Source organism: Heterocephalus glaber, unplaced genomic scaffold, assembly GCF_053883595.1.
Source record: "Heterocephalus glaber isolate CG9 unplaced genomic scaffold, H.glaber_assembly_v1.0 deba00001465, whole genome shotgun sequence".
NCBI classification, from domain to species: Eukaryota; Metazoa; Chordata; class Mammalia; order Rodentia; family Bathyergidae; genus Heterocephalus; species Heterocephalus glaber.
The window spans coordinates 11,500,120-11,522,150 of NW_028258312.1; the positions used below are offsets into that span (position 1 = coordinate 11,500,120).

At 37.1% G+C, this 22,031-nt stretch overlaps 1 protein-coding gene across 1 annotated transcript in view; it reads left to right on the forward strand.

The window, feature by feature from the left end:
• The window catches only part of LOC101707070 (uncharacterized), a 123,437-nt gene that overhangs the window by 48,155 nt on the left and 53,251 nt on the right, over window positions 1-22,031 (forward strand). Inside the window, 1 exon segment of the mRNA XM_087180891.1 lies at window positions 4,014-4,124. Within this exon segment, the coding sequence (XP_087037017.1) occupies window positions 4,014-4,124 (111 nt within the window).

The following is a 22,031-nucleotide window of genomic DNA, read 5'->3' on the forward strand; positions in this document are numbered from 1 at the left end:
AAATTATTAGTAAGAAGGTATGTTGTCACTAAATTACTAATGTATTCCTATAGTATAGCCAGAAGACACACACACATATACACACACACTTTACACTCACTCGTCTGTCCTTATATACTTCATTTTCCCTTCTGCTGCCAGCCTACTGACAAGTCCTGATACACACTGCCCAGAGGTGGTGCAACAATTCTAAGTCCATGATGCATCTTTTCTATCAATTATAACAAAAAGATTTTACAATATGGCTAACTTAGTAGCTCTACTTTTTATCATACATTATCAGCTCAGGACATGTATAAAGCTTAGATGTTGTACAGTCCAGTATGAACTTTGTGCACAAGAAACCCAAGTACTTTACCAAAAAACTTTATATATAACCTGAGGTTATAATCTAAAATCATCTTGCAGATATGAAGATACTAGCAAAGAGCCCTTCCCCTCAGCCTCCCTTTTCCCTTTTCACCACTTCAGTGACTAAGTTCAGGACCATGTCTAGCTAGCCCCGGGAGGTGGCACTAACAAAGGTCACTTCTAGAAGGCAGTCCTTCCTAAAATCTATCAAAGTAATATTTACATAAAGACCACTTTGCTACTTCTAACATGTTAAGCATTAGGACTTATTCTTTAATACTCAGCAATATTAACCAAAATGGACATATGAAAACAAGGGCTAGACAGTATGAACTCACTTGTCAGGCAAAGAACATTGCTCCCTCTGCATACCCCAAACCCATATACAGTCAGCATACTCTCCAAGACATCAACTTAGCAATTCCATTGCCCAAATATAACCATTCCTGTGAGGTAACAAAAAAATACCTAAAAGATATTACTTTAGCCCTTGACTTTTACATGTTTGTAAAGAATTATTTCAATATTGATAGATCCTTTCAGTATAAATATGATTGTTTAAAATCAAATTTTACTTAAGAGAGACAACTCATTACTAGAAACATATGTTTGATTCTAATAGTGTATAACTTTGGTCAGTCATTTAACATATTGATCAGTACAAGTGCTCAAATATTTCCTTCTACTTCCATAATCATTAAAGTTCTTTATTATTTACTTTCCCATCTCCAAATATAATCACCTTTCCTCAGTCTTCGTATTTCACCACTTCTTGAAGAGACTAGAATTAGAAATGCTATTATTACAGTTACTTTCATGGCCTGTTATAGAACGATTGCTATTCTCTTCATGTTGAAATTCTTCCCTGGTTCCACTGATTTTATCTTCTTGAAACCATGCTGTCTAGAATCTCATCTGCTCCTTCTTTTTGTTCCTCCTTGTTCTTTGTTTTTCCTTCTTCTTAAAGGTAATTACTCATCAAGATTTTGTTTCCAGTGCTCTGCACTTTTATCCTTACAATTGTCCTTTTTGTTATGAATTCTGAATCCATTTCTCAGGCCTAAGTTTTAAACATATTTTTATTTTAAACATATTTTTCATCATTCCAATAAAAATTTTAAATTTTTCTCTTACATGGCTGTCTCAGTATTTCAAAACAAACACGTATATTCAGCCAATCTTTAAAGATCCCCTACCAAGTATCCAAGATTATAAGCTTGAGAAATGTACTTTAAGTGCTTATGGTCCATTACCAGTAAATAGACACGTGTGCACATGAGTGCAGCACATTAATAATAAATTCCAATAATACTAAACATGCTTATCAGCTTTACTTCATCTCTCTCCATTCTATTAATCTTCTTTAAAACCACTTGTGTCTATTTTCTGCTCACAATCTTTACTGCCTCTATTGTTGATGGATCAAGTGTAAATTCTTCATCTTCGTTTTCAAGACCCTTTTCATACTTTGGCTTTCTTTCCTGCCTTGCCTTCGGTGCCAACCCTATTTAGCCACAGCCCTTCCTCCAGTTGATCTGAATTGCCAACTTTTTTGTCATATCTTGAAGCATTTTATTTCCTACCTTTTCTCATAATTCTTTCTTGGCTTGCTGATTGTTTGAGGTTATATTAGCTTTGGTAACAAAAAATAATGATCTAAGACCAAACAAAGCTCATCAGTCACATTAATAGTCTCATGTGGATGTTCTTGATTGAAAGGTGATTCTACTCAACATCCTGTTTACGATTCAGGCTTCTTTTTTCTTATGAATCTGTATCCCCTGAGGCTTTGAAATCATCTCAATCCGGCAGGCAGATGGAAAGAGAGCACGAAGGGGTGGCCGGTGGGGCTGTTGCTGTGGAGCAGCCTTTGGCTTAACTTGCATTCGCCTTCCAATGGCTAGAACTCATTCCTGCTGCATGCCCACCTGTAAAGGAGTCTCAGAAAGACTCTGACTCCAGGCAGAAGACAAGTGGTGTTTGTGACCACCTAGCAGTCTCTGCCACTCTGCTCCCTCTATTACTTCCTACTGCAGAGAATCCATGTATTCATCAGAGTTAGACCTAGAGGTTTTGTTTCTCTGAAAAACATTTTTTAACCACATCAAATGAGAAGAAAAATTTCCTTTTCCAAAGTTTTACAATATCTTTTTCCTTTCTAGTTCACTCACTGTATTACAAATGCCTTTTTCTTTTTAGTTACGCATGTCTTTTTTTCCTGATGAAGTTTGACGGTCCTTGAAGATAGAAACTATGACATATAATTTTGGGGGTATTCACTAGTTCATTCAATATGTATTCATGGGAAGACCTTTATGTACAAAACTTACTTATTGGTATCATAGGGAACACAAAAATTAATTTAAAAAATGTCTCTAGACCTAAGTTGTCATTTTGGAGTTTGATCCAGAGGCATGGCCATGAACAAGTGCTTTGATTCCTTTAAGACTATGGAGGAATAAATTCCAGTGAACAACCACACTATAAGTCTATATTTATTACAAGCACCATGCTATGTAACTATGTGAATGTATCAACTGTTACTCTTCACCTGCCTGCTTATATTGGTGGGCCATTGCATATCAATCAGGGAAGGCTTTCCCTAATATTATGAATAGCCTTAGACAGACTGTAGTAATTATTAAAAATATTCCACATCATGTTACTTTACCAACTGAATGTTGCTTTAAGATTAAAATTCTTTGAGGAGGCTTGTGACATTCTAGGTAATAAAAGCCTGATATTACTGCATACCATTCTGCAAGTCCATGAACAGTACATATGCAACCAGCCCTGAGATCTAATAAAGAGGAAATGGGTTTAAACTGAAACAAAAAAAAGAGAGAAAGAAAGAAAGAAAAGAAAGAAAGAAGGAAAGAAAGAAAGAAAGAAAGAAAGAAAGAAAGAAAGTAAGTTAAACTTCTCCAAGAAGGATTTTGGTGAAATACATGAAAGACCTTATTAAAAATGCATTAACCTTGAAATATCTTATTGCATTCTTTTTTACCCCTAGAGAATATTAGATATGTTGTCGTAAGTGCAGGTCCTAGAAATTCAAAGGATAAAATAAATAATTTCTAGGAAAGTCCTCCCTGTCTTGCACAGCCTTCTTCCTAAAGCCTGGGCTACTTTTGATTTCTTTTCTAAAATGGCTCAGAAAGAAGCCTGTACATTGAAAGTAAAAACAGCTCTTTATTTCTTTTTTCTCTGACTACTCTGAGATCTGTTTTTGTCCCAACTTCGTAAGTATTTCAATTACTTGTTCCCGCAACAATCCTGCAGAGACGCTCTGCCCCCACCCCTTTTTATAGATGAAGATATTGAGGTTAAGTGATTTTCTCAGGGTTACAAAGAGACCTAGCAGCAAAGAGCGAATGAGAACTAGCAGTTCAACCTTCTGGTGAATGAATAGATTGAGTTTCTGAGCAGCTTTGCTATTATATTGCAAAGGGGCCGCTCAGATGCCTGGATGAATGTGTGAGTCCTGGAAATGAAAGGAAGGCTAGAAGGAGAGCATTTTCCGTCTTATTAATGACATAGGCAATTGTCTAAAGTTGGAAAGAAAGGCCCTCTACAGAAAGAGCCTTTTTGAAAGAGTACAAACAGCAGGACACTCAATTTGAGACCCTCCCTCAATGAAACTGTTGCTCTCTGTCTTACAGACAGCGCTGCCGAGGAAGCCGGGCTCCAGATTGGAGACGTGGTGCTGTCTGTCAACGGCACCAAGGTCACCAGTGTGGCACATGCAGAAGCTGTGCATCTTGCAAGGAAAGGTAGGTGGACCAGTTGCTGACCTAGAGTTAGTATGAAGAAACAGAGAATTGCAACAGACAGAGAATTCAAATGTGAGTAGGGGCCAACTGCAGAAAGGGTCCAAATGCCCTTCTTTCCCTGAGCAGCCCTTTAATGCCTTGTCTTTGGTGTGGCTTTTTTATCGGAGTTAAATCAAATTTTTGTCCCATGTGTATTTGGTACTGTTTTTCAGCCACAGAAGTGAAACCAGAAAATGGCAGTAAGCTAAACATACTCTATTTATTACCAATGTGTTCTCTTAAACTTCTGAATAAAAGGTAATTCTCATTCCAAGAATTCATTTACCTCCCTTCCTTTCTTTCCATCATTTTTGCAGTTAGGAGGCACAGTGTTTACTGTAAAAGAGAGAAGAGAGAAAGGGAAGAAAAGGAGAAGGAAAGAAGGTAGGAAGGAGAGAGAGAGAGAGAGAGAGAGAGAGAGAGAGAGAGAGAGAGAGAGAGAGAGAGAGAGAGAGGAGGTCTAAAGCTTCTATAGATTCTCCTAGAGCCACCTGAGCCCAGCAATTACAGCCACTCTGAGACAGATGGAACCACAAGAAGAAGAGTAATAATGCATACCCTCATGGCCTTGGTTCCTCTCAGATTAAACTTTGTGGAAAGGTTAATATTATCTTCCTCTCTGTAAAACAATTTACTTTCTTTGGCACTGTGTACAAATCTTACAAATCTTATCTCCCCACAGACCTTAAGCTATGCAGGTGGTAAATTCCGTTTTCCATCATGGGATTATTTGGTGTCTGTCCTCTTCCTGGCTTCCTGGAGGCTGCATTCATGCTGCAGTGCCTCTGATGCATATTATGAGGCAGGGAGATAATAAAGATGCATGTATTTGAGATAGTCCACATGGCAAGCAGTAAGGGTAAGCTGCTGAGCAGTAAGTTTCACTTGCCCTTTCTCATGCTTAGGGGTTAGCAATAGCCAAAAGATTTCTTTAGTGCAGGCTAGCACACACAAAAAAATCAAAAATTGTGTCCTATAAAATATTCTGAATCTTTCTGCAAAAGAATTTAGCTGCTCTGTAGGGTTTGATCTAGATGCACCAGAAATCCAAGGACATTGTCAGTTAGTGCATCCAACAACTGCCAAAAAGTCTTACATACATATTTATCCTTTGTGCAATACAGCTAAGGCAGAGATAATATGATAAAGATTATACTAATGAATCAATGGTATCCCATATAATAATTTTATCCCATGCATCTGAACTTAGCTCTTCCTATATTCTTTGTCACAGGTAATTACTTTTATAGTTTTTGAAATAAATTAACCTTTAATAACATTTTTAGTCTTAGGATTTTTCCCCCCAAGAATTTTAATGTTATGTATAATACTGAACCATTTCACCTCACTATATTTGTTAATGGAAGGTAGAAAACATCTCTAAAACTTGAATGGAATAGTTTCTGGCTTCTGACAAAATTATGAATTAACATCTATACTAGGAGAAAAGCTTAATTCAACAACCTAGCTTGTGTTGCCTGAAAGAGTTACATAGTGCGATGGGTTTATCTTCTGGAATAATCTGGGCTCATCAGTCCTTGTTTGTTACCTTTGCTCTTTCTCCACAAAACCTCATGACCCTTTGTCAATGCCTGTGCCTTTCTAATCCTCAATCTTAACATCAGAGATACCCGAGAAGCAGAATATGAATCTAGATCTAAGATGCTGAAGTAAGAACAGGAAGAGACTTTGGGAAAAACAAGATCATTTCATGACTGTGTTTATTGGGAAAGGTGGGTATTACATCCAATGAGCGTCTCATGTAAGGAATAGACTAAAGAACTTCTTATTATATTGTTTTTCTTCTGCCTGTGGCCCTGGATGACCAATTCTCCAACCCAATACCCCTGAAAGCTTGAAAATTAGTCACACCCAATATGGACTATCTGTGAGATAAGCCCAGAGAGATTAGGAAAGTGGCCATCCCTTGCCCAGGTATAATCTGCTCATTCCCAGGACTAAATGGTTATAGCAAAGCTTGTGATTGAGAACAACTAGAAACTATGACAGAAGACTAAGAAGAGTCCCTGAGATTCAGGACCATCTTGTAAGAAAGTAAATGAGGCAAATACACAGTAGCTGGGTCAAGATAGCAAACCAACAGGCTTACTGCTGAGGAATATTCTATCTCTACCACTACTACACTCATCAGCAGGGCCACTGGCTACGGTCTTGGCTTTCAGCTTCCTCCCAGTACATGTTTTGTGGAATATTTTAATAATCCTAGAGTAATAGTAGTTATTTAGGAAAAATAATAAGACATTTGAGAAACACAATTGCAATAAAAGGACAATATATTGAATGATCTATAACAAATAAAATAGACGAATACATCTGAAAGAACAAGCATTTAAAATAAGATCAATAAATATCATAAAAGTGGTTAAGGAGGACATTTATAGGATATTAGATATGAAGCAGAAAAGCAGACATAAAGAAGAACCAATTGTCAGTACTAGATACAAAGAAGATAATTGTTCAAATAAAAATGCAGTAGGTGAGCTGAATAACATTAGAAACACAGTGGAACAACTTTTAAAAGGTCCAAACAATTTAGTGTAAACACTCACAGAAAATATCAGGGAGAACTGTAAAAAAAGAAAGAAGGAAACATTTAAGAGTAGCTAAGGAATACAGAGGATAGAATTAGAAGAACCAATCTGATTCTATTTCAGTAAGAGTGTTTGAAGGAAAAAAACAAAAAAACAAAAATAAAAATACATGGAGGGAAAAAACTTTTAAGAAAAAAAATAAGACTTTTCCAGAATTAGTGGAAGAAAAGAAATCTCAGATGCTTACAGACTGCCAAACAGATAGAATAGAACCTTCATTTTGGCATATTTGTAATGAATCTTAAAAATACCCTAGATAAAGAGAAATAGTTTAAGTTTATGAACAGAAAAATCATATCCCTTCTAAAAAAACTGAAATCCAATTGACAGGAGACTTTTCAACAGCAGCAATTGCTGCTAGGGTATGATGGAGTAATATTTTCAAAAGTTAAAGGAAATTAGTATCATAATTCAGTTATAGCATATATATACCATATATAGCATATATAGCATATATAGAATATATCATATATTCAGTTAGCCAGCTAACTTATTGTGTAAAACCTCAGTACACAACAGACCTACATTGGCATTCATGGTTTTAGAAAAGACAGCTAAAATATTCTCAGATAAAACACCACACCAAGATCTAAAATTGTTTTATGTTAATCATGGGGAAAAAAAGGTGAGGAAATAATTTAAAGTTTCCTGTTGTCTACATCAACCCCTCCCCAAAACGGCAAAAAAAAGAAGTAGAAAATACGTGTTAATGAAGGATGATGTCCGCAAGGTGGCACAGTAGGAAGTCCCAGAGCTTCTTTCCCCCCACAAATATACAATTTAGAAACAATTCCTGGCAAAATTTCCTTTGTGGGAAATCCAAAAACAAATTGAAGGAACCTGCATCCCAGGCAAACAATAAGCTAGACAAGAATCCAGGAGTGAGATTTGGGACACACTCTCACTAGAAATCTCTACATCCAGCGCTGGACCATAACACCAGGAAAAGAACCATCAACTGCCACCTTCTCTAAGGGGAAGTAAAGGGTGCACTTCCAGCTCCCCAGCTGTCAGTGGAGGTCCTCAGGGGACTGGTTTGTCTTGTTAGTGTTGGGCTCCAATAGAAAACAGAGATAGAAGCTTGACTGGTAAATGGCATTGTCCTCCCCCATGGTTAACATACAGCCAGGAGACAAAAATTCTAACTCTCAGCTACTCCTGGGGAGGGGAAGAGTTGATGTCTGCATGCAGGCTGCCAACTTCTTTAGGCCTGCCCAAAGAACTGGCACCTGTCATTGCCAATCTAGGAGCTCCAATGGGACCATTGGCACACAAATCAGAAAGGAAGAAGTTAAATTGTTTCTGTTACAAATGACATGATCTTGAGTAGAGACAACCTCGAGATACCAAAAATAAACAGTGAGAATTAATAATTGAATCGGTACAGTTTCAGGATACAAAACTCAGCATAAAAAGTTAGTTGCTTTTCTATATGTTAACAATGAACTACTTGAAAAGGAAATTAAGAAAAGAATCCTGTTTATAATAGAACCACACTCAATAAAATACTTCGGAATAAACTTACCTAAGGAAGTACAAGATTTGTATATTGCAAACTACAAACACTGATGAAATAAATTAAGTCACACACAATGGAAAGTCATCTTACATTCATAGGTTACAAAAGTTAGGTTGTTAAAATATCCACACTACCTGAAGCCATCTACAAATTCAGTACAATGTCCATCAAAATCCCAAGAACAGTTTTTTACAGAAATAGAAAAAAAAAAATCAAATGTGAAATCAAAAAGACTACAAATAACCAAGTCGACACTGAAAAAGAAGAGCAAAAGTGGAAGCATTATGCTTCCTTATTTCAAACTATATTTCAAAATTGTAGTTTTGTTAACTTAGCAAAAACTATGGTACTGGCAAGAGACTAATAGATCAGTGGAACAGAATAGACAGCCTAAAAATCAATCCATGCATTTTTGGTCAACTGTTCTTTGACAAGGTGGCAAGAATAAAAAATGGAAAAGGATAGCATCATTAACACATAATATTGAGAAAACTGGATTTCACATAAAATAAAATATAATTGGCCAGGCATGGTGATGCATACCTATAATCCCAGCACTTGGGAGGCTGAGGCAGGAGAATTGCCATGAGTCCAAGGCCAGCCTAGACTACATAGTGAGTTCAAAGCTAGTCTGAGCTACATAGTGAGACCTTGTCTCAAAAAACAACCAGTGAGGGCCAGGGATTTAGCTCAGTGGTTTTCCCACCTGCTACACAAGTGCAAAGGCCCGAGTTCAATCCCCAGTACCAAAAAAACCCCCAGTGAATCCATGTCATGAACCATTTCTCCTCTGCCAAGCCCCTCTGCCTCATCACCCCCCACACACCTTGAGCCAGCCAACTATGAACTGAAATTTCTACACAAGAGCCACCCCCAGCCCTGAGGAGAAGCTTTCCAGGATGCCATACCACTACCACCAGCACCAAGGAGATGAGCCACATGGACGACAGCAACAACCCCCCCCATTGACATGAGAAGACATGTAAACAAGACTCAAAACCAGACTTCCAGATCACCTAAAGCAACCCCAAAAGGAAATGAGATGAATCAGATACTCAATCACCTGGACTCCCTGAACTGGCAACCAAAGAGAATCTGAAAAAAATGATATCAGAAATAATTATTCAGATAATAGCAGAGATTGTTCCCATAGTGTAAGACATGATTAATAAATCTAGAGAGGACACACACAAAAAAATAGAAGAGCTGAGGAACATGATGGAATCCCAACATAGGAAACAAATGGAATCCAGAAAACAGATGCAAACAGATTTCCAGGAGATTAAAAACTCCACTGAAAGTTGACGCAGCAGAATGAGCCAATGTGAGGACAGAATTTCAGATGTAGAAGATAAGATTGCAATGAGTGACCAGGAAAAGAAAAATTGCTTTAAAATAGTAAGGGACCATGAGATATCAATGCAGCAGCTGCTAGACAATGCAAAGAAGAATAAAATAAGACTGATCGGAGTTGATGAGAAACAGGAGAGAGTGCAGGTGACATAAAAAATCTGTTCACAGAAGTGATGGCAGAAAACTTCCCAGGAAAAGAACTTGATGTACAGATAAGTGAGGCATATAGGACTTCAAATAGCCTTGATCAAACAAATACACATAGGCATATAATACTTAAGATTCCAGAAACCCAACAGAAGAACAAAATTCTACAAGCAGTTAGATAAAAGAAACAAATTGCATACAAAGGAAAGCCTATCAGAATCACAGCAGACTTCTCAATGCAAACCCTCAAGGCAAGAAGAGCTTGAAGTGACATATTTCAACCCCTAAAGGAAAATGGCCTCCAACCCAGATTGATGTACCCTGCAAAACTATCTTTCAAAATTGATGGAGAAATAAGATACTTTCATGACAAAGAGCACCTTAGGAACTTCATGAATAACAAACAACCACTTCAAAAAATTTTAGACAATATCCTAGGAAAAGACAACAAGGATCACAACCCCAGGAAGCCCAGCATAATGAATCCATTGGTCAAGACAAGACATTAAAGAAAAGGGGGAGAATCCAACAAAAAGAAAAAGTCATGACAAGGATAAGTCAATACATATCAGTTATAACTGTCAATGTTAATAGTCTCAATTCACCAATCAAAAGAAATAGACTGGTAGAATGTGTCAAAAACCAAGATCCAACAATATGCTGCATACAAGAAACACACTTCATTCAAAAAGAAACTCATAAGGACTGAAAGTTAAAGGGTGGAAAACAATACTGCATGTGACAGGAACCCAAGAAAAGCAGGGGTAGCTATCCTCTTTGCAGATCAAGTGGATTTCAAACCAACACTGATTAAGAGAGACAAAGATGATCACTACATCCTTGTAAAGGGAACAATCCAAGAGGAAGAGATGACAATCATAGATGCACCAAACACTAGTGCACCCAATTATATAAAACAAATACGAACGGACAAGAAAAATCAAATAAGCACTAATACAAAAGTAGTGGGGAACCTCAATACCCCACTGTCACAAATAAATAGATCAACTAGACAAAAATTAAGCAATGAAATACTAGAACTCAATCAAACTCTTGAACAAATGAACTTAACAGATGTTTACAGAGTGTTCCACCTCACAAAATCAGAATACGCATTCCTTTCAGTTGCACAAGGGTCGTTCTCCAAAATAGACCACATACTCGCTCATAGAACATGTTTAAGTAAGTAAAGGAATTGAAGTTATCCCCTGTATATTATCAGACCATAGTGTGATGAAATCAGAGATCCATAGCAAAAGGAACCACAAGAATTTCATAAACACATGGAAATTGAACAACACACTTCTGAATAACAGATCACAGGGGAAATTAAAGAAGAAATTAGACAGTTCCTACAAATAAATGACAATGACAATACAACATATCGAGATCTATGGGACACAATGAAAGCAGTCTTATGAGGAAAATTCATAGCAGTGAATGCTCATATTAGGAAAACAGAGCGATCCCTATTAAACAACCTTATGCTGAACCTCAAGCTTCTAGAAAAGAAGAGCAGGATAAACCCAAAGCTCATACAAGGGAGGAAATTTTAAAGATCAGAGCAGAAATCAATCCAATGGAAACTAAGAAAATGATACAAAAAATCAATGAAGCCAAGAATTGGTTCTTCAAAAGAATAAACAAAATTGACAAACCCTTGGCCAACCTTTTCAGAAAAAGGAAAGAAAAGGCCCAAATCCATGCAATTAGGAATGAAAAGGGTGAAATTACAACAGACCCAGCAGAAATCTAAAGGGTCATCAATATCTACTTTGAGAATCTGTATGCCAATAAGATGGAAAACACAGACGAAATGGACAGATTCCTAGATACATATGAATTGCCAAAGTTAAATGAAGAAGATATAAAAATTCTAAACAACCCAATATCAATCAATGAAATTGAGAACGTAATTAAAAATTTACCAACTAAGAAAAGCCCAGGTCCTGATGGGTTCACTGCTGAATTCTACAAGACATTTGGAGAGGAACTACTGCCACTACCATTTAAACTCTTCAGTGAAATTGAAAGGGAAGCAATATTCCGAAATTCACTCCTGGAAGCAACCATCACCTTGATCCCAAAAGCAGAGAAAGATCCAGCCAAAAAAAAGAACTACAGGCCAATCTCACTAATGAACATAGATGCAAAAATTCTTAATAAGATACTGGTAAATAGAATGCAGAAGATCATCAAGAAGATCATACACCCTGATCAAGTGGGATTCATCCCAGGGATGCAGGCATGTTTCAGTATACACAAATCAATCAATGTAATACACTGTATCAATAGAACCAAGGACAAAAACCATATGATCATCTCAATAGATGCAGAAAAAGCATTTGACAAAATCCAACACACATTTTTGATAAAAACCCTACAAAAAATTGGAATAGATGGTCTCTACCTGAACCTGATAAAAGCCATCTATGAAAAACCAACAGTCAGTATCATACTAAATGGTCAAAAACTGAAGTCCTTCACACTAAAATCAGGAACAAGACAAGGATGTCCACTATCATCACTCCTGTTCAATATAGTTTTGGAAACATTAGCCACAGCAATTAGACAACAGAAAGAAACAAAAGGAATAGAGATAGGAATTGAGGAAGTCAAATTGTCATTATTTGCAGATGACATGATATTCTATATAGAAGACCCCAAGAACTCCACCAAAAGTCTTGTAGACATTAACCAAATTCAGTAAAAGAGCAGGATACAAGATCAACACCCAAAAATCAATAGCTTTCCTCTACATGAACAACAGACTCACTGAGAGAGAAATAGGGTCAACAATTCCTTTCACAATAGCATCCAAAAAACTGAAATACCTAGGAATCGACCTAACAAAAGAAATCAAAGACCTCTTCTCTGAAAACTATAGCACTTTGAAAAGAGAGACTGAAGATGATATCAGAAAATGGAAAGACATCTCTTGCTCCTGGGTAGAAAGAATCAACATAGTGAAAATGGCCATCCTTCCAAAACTGCTATAGAGATTCAATGCAATACCAATTGAAATTCCAGCAGCATACTTCACGGACCTTGAGAAAACAATCCAAAACTTTATTTAGAACAAGAAGAGACCTAGAATAGCAAAAGCAATTCTAGGCAACAGAGACATGGCAGGGGGTATCACAACCCCCAACTTGAAACTCTAATACAAAGCTACTGTGATAAAAACAGCATGGTACTGTCAAAGAAACAGACCTGAGGACCAATGGAATAGATTAGAAGATGCAAAAACAACTCCAGACACACTCAGCTACCTCACCTTCAACAAAAGAGCCAAACACCCTTGCTGGAGGAAAGATAGCCTCTTTACTAAATGGTGCTGGAAAATTGGGTTTCAACTTGCCAAAGATTCAAATTAGACCTATATCTCGCACCATTCACTACACTAAAATCAAAATGGAATAGAGGTCTAAATATTAAAACAGAAATGCTGAACTGGCTGGAACAGAGGTTAGGTAGAACTCTTGAAGACATTGGTGTAGGAAAAGATTTTATGAACAAAACCTCAGTTGCCCGTGAACTACCACAAACAATCAACAAGTGGGATCTCTTCTTATTAAAAAGCTTCTGCACACAAGAGAAAACACCAACAGTGTGAAGAGACAGCCTACAATGTGGGAAAAAAAATTTCACCTGCTTTTCCTCAGACAAAAGTCTACTATCTAGAATCTATGAAGAATTTTAAAAAATCAGACCTCCCAAATTTAAAGACCCAATCCAAAAATTGGCATCTGAAATGAACAGGCATTTTTCAGCCAAAGAAATAGTAATAGAAAATAAATACATGAAAAAATATTCAACATCACTGGTCATTCAAGAGATGCAAATGAAAATGATGCTGAGATTCCACCTCACCCCAGAAAGAATGGCTGCTATCATGAAATCAATCAATAACAAATGCTGGCAGGGCTGTGGGGGAAAGAGGAACACTGCTCCACTGCTGGTGGGAGTGTAGACTGGTGCAACCGCTGTGGAAATCAGTATGGAGATGCCTCAAAGAACTAGTGCTGGAAGTCCCACTTGACCCAGTTATTCCCCTGCTGGGTATCTTCACCAAAGAATTAAAAGAATCATACCACAGTGATACATGTGCACCCATGTTCATAGCAGCACAATTTGTAATAGCTAAAACTTGGAATCAGCCCAATTGCCCATCTGGATAAAGAATATGTGGGGTTTTTTAGATAAAACAGAATACTACTTGGCCATAAAAAATGAGAAATTAGAGACATTTATGGCTAAATGGATGTACATTGAGGCCATACTCTTAAGTGAAATAAATAGGACACACATGTGTAAATACCGAAGTTTCTCTAGTGTGAGAAACTGAAAGTGTAAACAAGGACTGAAAGGTATAATAGACAATGTGAAATAGGAAGAAAAGGGACAAAGGGGAAGGGGAAGTGGGAGGGGTAGGGGAAAGAAAAGAAGGGAATGGAATTAATATGAGAAAATGAAAAAAATGGAAACAACATCTTTGTAAATAGGGAGGGATGGAGGGGTTAAAGGGAGGGCAGGGGAATAGGGAAAAAAGAAGAACCAAGAGAGATTATGTAAAGGTGACAATTTCCCATGATGAATGTCATTATATTGTATACCTAAAATGTACCAATAAAATTAATTAGCACACATGAAAATCAATCCAACGTGAAATAAGAACTAAAACCACAAACTCCCACAAGAAAACAAAGAAGAAAATATTCATGATACTGGTTTTAGCAGTGATTTTTTTAGATATGATACAAAAAGCACATGTAACAAAGACAAAAATAAGCAAGTAGGGCTACGTCAAATTAGAAAAATTCTGCTAAGGAGTTAATCTTTAAATTATATAAGGATCTTCTACAACTCAAAATTGAAAAACTATGAAAAAAACTAATGATCCAATGTAAAAATAGGTTAAGGACTAAGGAAGACATAAAAATAGCCAACAGATATTTGAAAAAATGTCCAGTGTCACTAGCTATTATAGAAATCCGAATCAAAACCATGAGACACTGTCTCACATCTTTCAAGATGACTGCTATCAAAAAATAGACAAGTTTTGGCATGAATGAGGAGAAATTGGAACCCTTGCACATCATTGGTGAGAATGCAAAATGTACATCTGAGGTGGAAAATAGTATGGAGAATCTTCAAAGAATTGAGGACTTCCATGTGATCCAGTCATCTCAAGTGTGGATATTTTATTCAAAGAGAGTAAAATCAGGATCCTGAAGAACTATCTGCATTCCCATGTTAACTGCAGCACTATTCATAATAATCAAGGAGGAAATAGGTTAAAGAAAATGGGTATAAACATTTAGTTGAAAACTACTTAGCCTTTAAAAAGAAAGAAATTCTGTAGTGTGTGACAACATGGATAAACCGTGAGGACAGTACACAAAATGAAATAACCCAGTCACAGGACAAATGCTGCATGATTTTGTTGTACCCAGATCGCGAGGTCCCCAAAGACCACCAAGGAGCCAATTCCGATGCAAACACACGAGGGTCGTTTATTCAAGCTCGAGCAGGGACTCTCATCCGACACCGACGCAGCGGGTCAGGGTTGAGAGCCCCGACTCTAAAACACCAGGGGTTTTTATAGAGGTTACAGCAAGGCGCGGGGTTTCAAAAGGGCGCTGGGTTTCAAATCACACGCAAGTCACACGATTGGCTAGCATTTAGCAAGTTTTGAAAGTTTAAACCTAATTGGTTGGGCCTTGCGCGCTGAACTGCAAACGGCTGCTCAAGTCATCGAAAAGAACATCTGGGATACTGGGGTATTGGGGTAACTACTGATTAGCTGTTGCAGGCCATCAAGAAGAGCATCTGGGACATTGAGGCAGCTACTGATTAGCTGTTGCTAGGCTAGTTGCTAGGGGACTGCTGAACATTATCACAGGCAGGTGGCCAAAGTGCATCTTGTGGTTTGTCTTGGAACTGGAATTTATGTCCAGGCCACCTTACTCTAAAATGGGGCCAAATTTTAAAATGGAGTCACTCAGGTCTCACAATTTCACCTAGGTGAGGTATTTCAAATAGTCAAAATCATAGACACAAAGAATAAAATGGTGGTTGCTAGAGGGAAACAGATAGAGGGCGTTGCTAATCAATGGGTATAAAATTTCAGTTTTACAAGTGAATAAGCTCCCTGGGTCTGCAGATGCCTAGACTTACAGGCAACAAAAGGACATTACACACAAAAAAATTTGTTAACAGGGTAGATATGTCAAATGTTCTCACCACAGTAAAATGAATATTTACAAAAAGAATCAATACTTAAAACTTGAAAACCATCAAACTAAATATTAGAGTGGCTAATAGATTTTAAAAGAACAAATGCTATATCCCACAGGTCTTACATATTCTCCGCTGAGTACAAAAGAACACTCACAAAAATTGACAGTGTATCAGGCCATGAATGAAGCTTCATCAAATTCCAGAGGCTCAGCATCATAGGGATTACATTCTTTGTCCATAATCCAATTAAATTAAATTAAAATTGTGGTGGATTAACTAATGGTCAATTTAGAATGCCCAGATGAACTGACTCAGCGTGGTTCTGGGTGTAAGCCCCACCTGAGCATTGTTGCCAGTGGCATGAAAGGAGATCTAGAGGGGAAGATTGCATGCTGTTGATTTTCCTGGAGAAGCTCGCAGCAGCTGGTTTTCCTGATGCGAATTTGGCTGTTCTCCTGGTCAGAGGAGCTTGGATTCTCGCTGTCACCAGTATGGCTGCTGTTCTCCTCAGGGGAGCTCTGGTTTTGGCCTTAGGCGTGGCTTCTAGCGCCAGTGCAGAATCCTCAGCCTGGGGGCACAGAGCCTTCACTCCTCCAGCACAGGCTTTGTAGTTCCCACCACTGGCCTTGGGCCTTCCTGGTGCGGATCCTTGATACAGATTTGCAGGAGACATCGCCTTGGGCTCTAGCCCTTTATCTGGACTTGTGTGGGACTTTGACGTGGGATCCAGGCTCTCAGCTGGATTCTTCGAGTCTCTAGTGTGTGGACAGATCTCTTGCACTCCTCTGCATTTGACTTTTGGATGAATATTATAAAATAATCCTATAAATTATGTGTCCCGTATTAAATCTATTACCTTGCAAGCCCTGACTACATCAAGGGCTAAAACTTTTTGAAATGCTACTGAATAATTATTATATTATTTATAATTGAGTAACAATGAAAAGACAGCTTGTTAATTTTGAGGAATACAAATAACTAAATATTTAGAGGGAATTTATAGTAAATACATTTATTAAAAGCCATACAACTATAACAGAGTAAAGTTTCAAGTCAATAAATTAGAAAAAACGCAACAGTGCAAGCCTAAAAAATCAACAGGAGTTCAGAAATAAAGTTGGAGTAGGAATCATTGAACTAGAGAATAAAAAGAAAAATACAAAACATAGTATTAATAAAGTTAAGACATGGTTCTTTCAAATGCTTCATAATACAGACAGAGCTCTGGTAGTATTGACAAACAATAAAATATGTAAATAAAATAGAGAATAAAAGAAACAAAAAGGAAAAGGAGGGTCTTAAAATAATAAAAATATTACTTTTTAAAACCATATAAATTAATTTGAAAATTAGATAAGAACATTTTCTAAGAGCATTTAGAATGCCTAAATTAGTGTAAGAGAAATACTAGGTTTGGAGAATTATAATAAAGATATTGTTGAGTAGACAGTACCTCATCTCTCCCTCATTTCTATTCCCACCCTATTACACATCTGGAAGCCCAAAACATTATTTTTGTAGATAAAATTAATCCAATTTTCAAAGAATAAATAATCCTTATTGTATATGATTTTACTAGAAAATAGTGAATGCTTCTCAGCTCATTTAATGAGCCTACTAGAACCTTGATTTCAGAACTAGATTAGCATAAAATCAAAATAAAATGTCTATTTCACTTATGAGTACATACACACTCCTAATAAAAATAGTGGATATCTAAATCTAGTAAAGTTTATCCCCTTATGTATGGTTTATTATAAGAAAATGTTTTAATTCAATTCATCACATCAATAGTCTAAAAAACATGATTCAATAGATAGAATATAATGTAATAAATTTCAGTGTGTGTATATAATTTTTAAAGTCCTCTAAATAGTAGAAATAGCAGTTTCCTTTCATCAACTGAGAAAGGCTATCTTTACCTGTGTTATTCAACTCCCTGTCACTGTGACAAAACACCCAAGATAACCAACTTATGAAGAGAAAATGTTTGTTTTTGCTTACAGTTTCAGTGGTTTCAGTCCGTGGCCACTTGGCCCTGTTGCTTTGGCCTGTGGTGGCACAGTATATAACAGCAGAAGCACATGGTAGAGGTGGTTGCTCACCTCATGGCAACCAGGAAAAGAGAGAGAGAGAGATGAAGGGGAGAGGCCAGGGTCCCAATATCCTCTTCAAGCTCACACCCCCAGTAGCCCAACTTTCTTCCACTAGACTCCACCTCTTCAATGTTCTACAATTTAACAAGAGCACCACAGGCTAGCAACCTTTAGTCTATGGGCTTTTAGGAAACAAAGGCCAAACCATGATACTAAAACAATCCTAGTCATCAAAAGAGAAAAGTACAAACAAAAGAACAAAAACATTTAACGGAGAAACTTAGGACACATTTCTGAGACTGGCAAGAACATTGCAAATCATAACTGTTTTCTTTATCATTGTATCAAAGTTCCTTACAAATCCAATAACAAAAAACGAGAAAAATAAAGATATACTTTATTGTCTGAAAGAAAAGAGATAAAACCACCATCATTTGCAGATTATATGATTATAACTGAATCAGTAGACTAACACCTAGAGCTAAATAAAGACTAACCAAACCAAGATCTCCTGATAAAACTTAGTAGTATTTGCTGATACCAGTAATAAACAAAAAGAAAATGGAAGGAAGATAATATATTATTAACAAAAGCAACAAAAAAGGCAGTTAGCAATCTAACAAAAAATGAACAGGAGCTCTGCAGAAAATTATTTGTAACTCTATCAAGGTAAATGAAAGAAGAACAATACCTGGAAATATAGAGTATCTTTATGGATGGAAAAATCTGTAATGATCTTAAATCTCTTAAAATTTCAGCACCAATCCAATAAAATTTTATACAGTTTTTTGAGTAGGCTGTCACACTTATATTCGAGTATGGAGAATAATAAATAGCTACATCCTTTGTAAATAGGACAAGCAATAGTGAAGAAATGTTTCAAACCAGATATTCAGGTATACAAAAACCCATAATAATAGATAGAAAGTGGGGTTCTTCCACAGAAACAGATAATACACAAATGAAAGGGAATGGACTAGAAAGTTCAAAAGCATACTCATACACTTATTAAAAGTTTATATATGATAAAGGTGGTACCACAAATCAAAAGGTGAAAGGAGAAAACTTTTGGTATCTTTATTTTTTCTATAAAAATTAGCTGGGATCATACATTACGCCTTAAACTTTATTCCTAATATAAAAGTGGACTTCAGCTGTATCAATTGTAAGTTTAAAAAATGTTAATAAAAGAAGCTAGGAGAATAACTTTATTAATAATTAAAGAAATGCAAATTATCAACAAAATGATATTCTCGTTCCACCAGATTAAGAGGAAAAAAAGCTCAGATATTAGTCAGCTTTGACAAGGATGTAAGGATAAGGAAATGTGAGTCCCCTATTCCTCTTGAGATGTAGGCATTTCAGAGAGAAATCTGGCAGTTCCTAGTGAAGTGCCTATAAATATTATGCCTAAAAGTTGTACTTTGGGATAGATAAGCCTGAAAAACTACTGAAAAGACATATACTAGGACATTTGTTGCAGTGTTCTATGCAGTAAAAAGAAATTAGAGCCACCTATGTTTATAGAGGCACAGTTTGTAATAGCTAAAACTTGGAAACAGCCTAATTGCCCATCAACTGGTGACTGGATAAAGAAGATGTGGGTTTTGTTGTTGTTGTTGTTGTTGTTGTTGTTGTTTTGTAAAATGGAGTACTGATCAGCCATAAAGAATGAGAAACTAGAGACATTTATATCTGAATGGATGCACATTGAGGCCATACTCCTAAGTGAAATAAATAGGGCACACATGTGTAAATACTAAATAGTTTCTCTGGTGTGAGAAACTGAAAGTGTAAACAAGGATCAAAATGTATAATAGATAATGTGAAATAGGAAGATAAGTCCCAAAGGGGAAGGGGAAGTGGGAGGGAAAGGAATAAATATGAGAAAAGGAAAGAAATGGAAACAAAGTTATTGTAAATAGGGAAGGGTGGAGGGGCTGAAGGGAGGGCAGGGAAATGGGGAAGAAAACAAGAACCAAGATACATCATGTAAAGGTACAAATTCCTGATGATGAATGTCATCATATTGCATACCTAGAATGTACCAATAAACTTAATGAATTAAAAAAAGAAATTAGAGGCAGCCTAGGTGACCATCACTAAAGAAATGGAGAAGTAAACCATAACATATACTCTGCATCTCAGTGCCTCACTTCAGAACAGTCTGTATGATGTGCACCTAGCCAGTGCCAAGGATAGATTTCTTTCAAACACTGCTGTTGGCTCAAAAAAGAAGGAAAAGGGGAGAGAAAAAGGGGTGGGAAAGAAAAAAACAGGGGAAAATGACATGAGAAATAGAAAGAGATGTTAGCATAATACCATGTATGGAAAAAAAGGCCTAGTCAACATAGTATAGTCACATTCCTGCATCAAACAGATTTTACACGTGCCTATTGTATATGTGGAAGAATGGATGAGAAAATAAAGTAAAACAAAACAAAAAGGGGCCTGGCAGTCAAAGACATTCACATGCCAAGATTGGCTCTCTGCACTTGAGTCTAACAACAATAAATGAATTCCTCCTGAAGAGACACCCAGCGTACAAAACTTCAACTCCATGTGTGTCCTAAAATTTATGGTCAGGGATGGTGCAAGAAGGCAGAATGAACCCAAACAAGGCAGGACTGCTGAGAAGCAGTGGGTCTCTGGGAAGCGTATGCATGACCATGAAACTGATTTAGATGTAGGAACATCAAATCACATTTCACAGAATATTGAATCCTAAATCTAGCTGTATGTTAGACTTACCAGGAGATTCTTTTAAATAAGGAATTCATCGTGGTGGCCTGTACGCTTACAATGTCAGTCAGCTATCTGTGGTTCTTCTTTCAGATCCGCCCCAGCATCTTAGAGACATGGCCAGTCACAGTCCTAGGGTTAGAGGTCTGCTTTGTTAGCCTCCAACACAAGAGTTGCCTTACCTGAGAAAGGGGAGTCAGTCAGTGATTATTACAAAGTCTAATTTTAGAATTGGGATCACTATTCAATAATATTAATCACACACAGCTGTACAAATTACCTTTACTTTGCTCACGAGACAATCAAGACAGACTTTTTAAAAAAATACTCATTGTCACCCTGTGAATGGCGCTATCTCTGTGTGAATCTTTGTTTTAATTAAGTCTCCCTTGCTTTCTGGTTTTGGCTTTTATAGGGCTGGTTATTTTCAGCCGCAAGTAGATTTTTATCACCAATGAAGAGAGTAAAGGAAGAGTGTAAAGCTTAATCAGCCTGGAAGTCTTTTACCTCCATTAGGCATCTTTGTTTTACAAGTGTAGGTTTTACTAAAAATCAAACCAAAAATGCCCCTAGAGTCCAAGTCCTCAGCTGCTGAACACAGTGCAAACCCTCGGGGACAGTACATGTCTTGCACATTTCTCATCCAAGCTTGCAAGGCTGGAAGAGTTTGTCTGACAGCAGAGGTGCGACTCTGACACAGTTTAAGATTGGTGGCATAATAAGAAGACAGTGAGCCAAAGAGAAAGTGTGAATTAGAAAAAGAAATTATTTTTCTCTTTCCTTGAGCTGTAAATAACATCACCACAATGCCTTCCTTCCAAAACTCTAGGCCAAAGTGCTAGGGGAGAAGAGTTTGCTAGATAGCTTTTGTCTCGAAGGACATCATCACCAAAGAACTAAATTTGCTAAAGAGTCAGTTTTCAAACTCTCGTCCCATGAAACTAATAATTTACTTGGTTCTTCCACCTCAGGCTGTGGCAGTTCACTTTCCTACATCCTCCATCTTACCCACCAGCCGAAGACAAGCAAGATGTCCAGTAGAGGAAGGCAGTGGTTACGTGTTTCCTTTCTCCAGGATGAGAAGATATATAGAAAAAGGCAATAATCTAGGGGAAGCTGCTAATGCTGCTGGGAAATATTGGGGCTTAAAATGTAA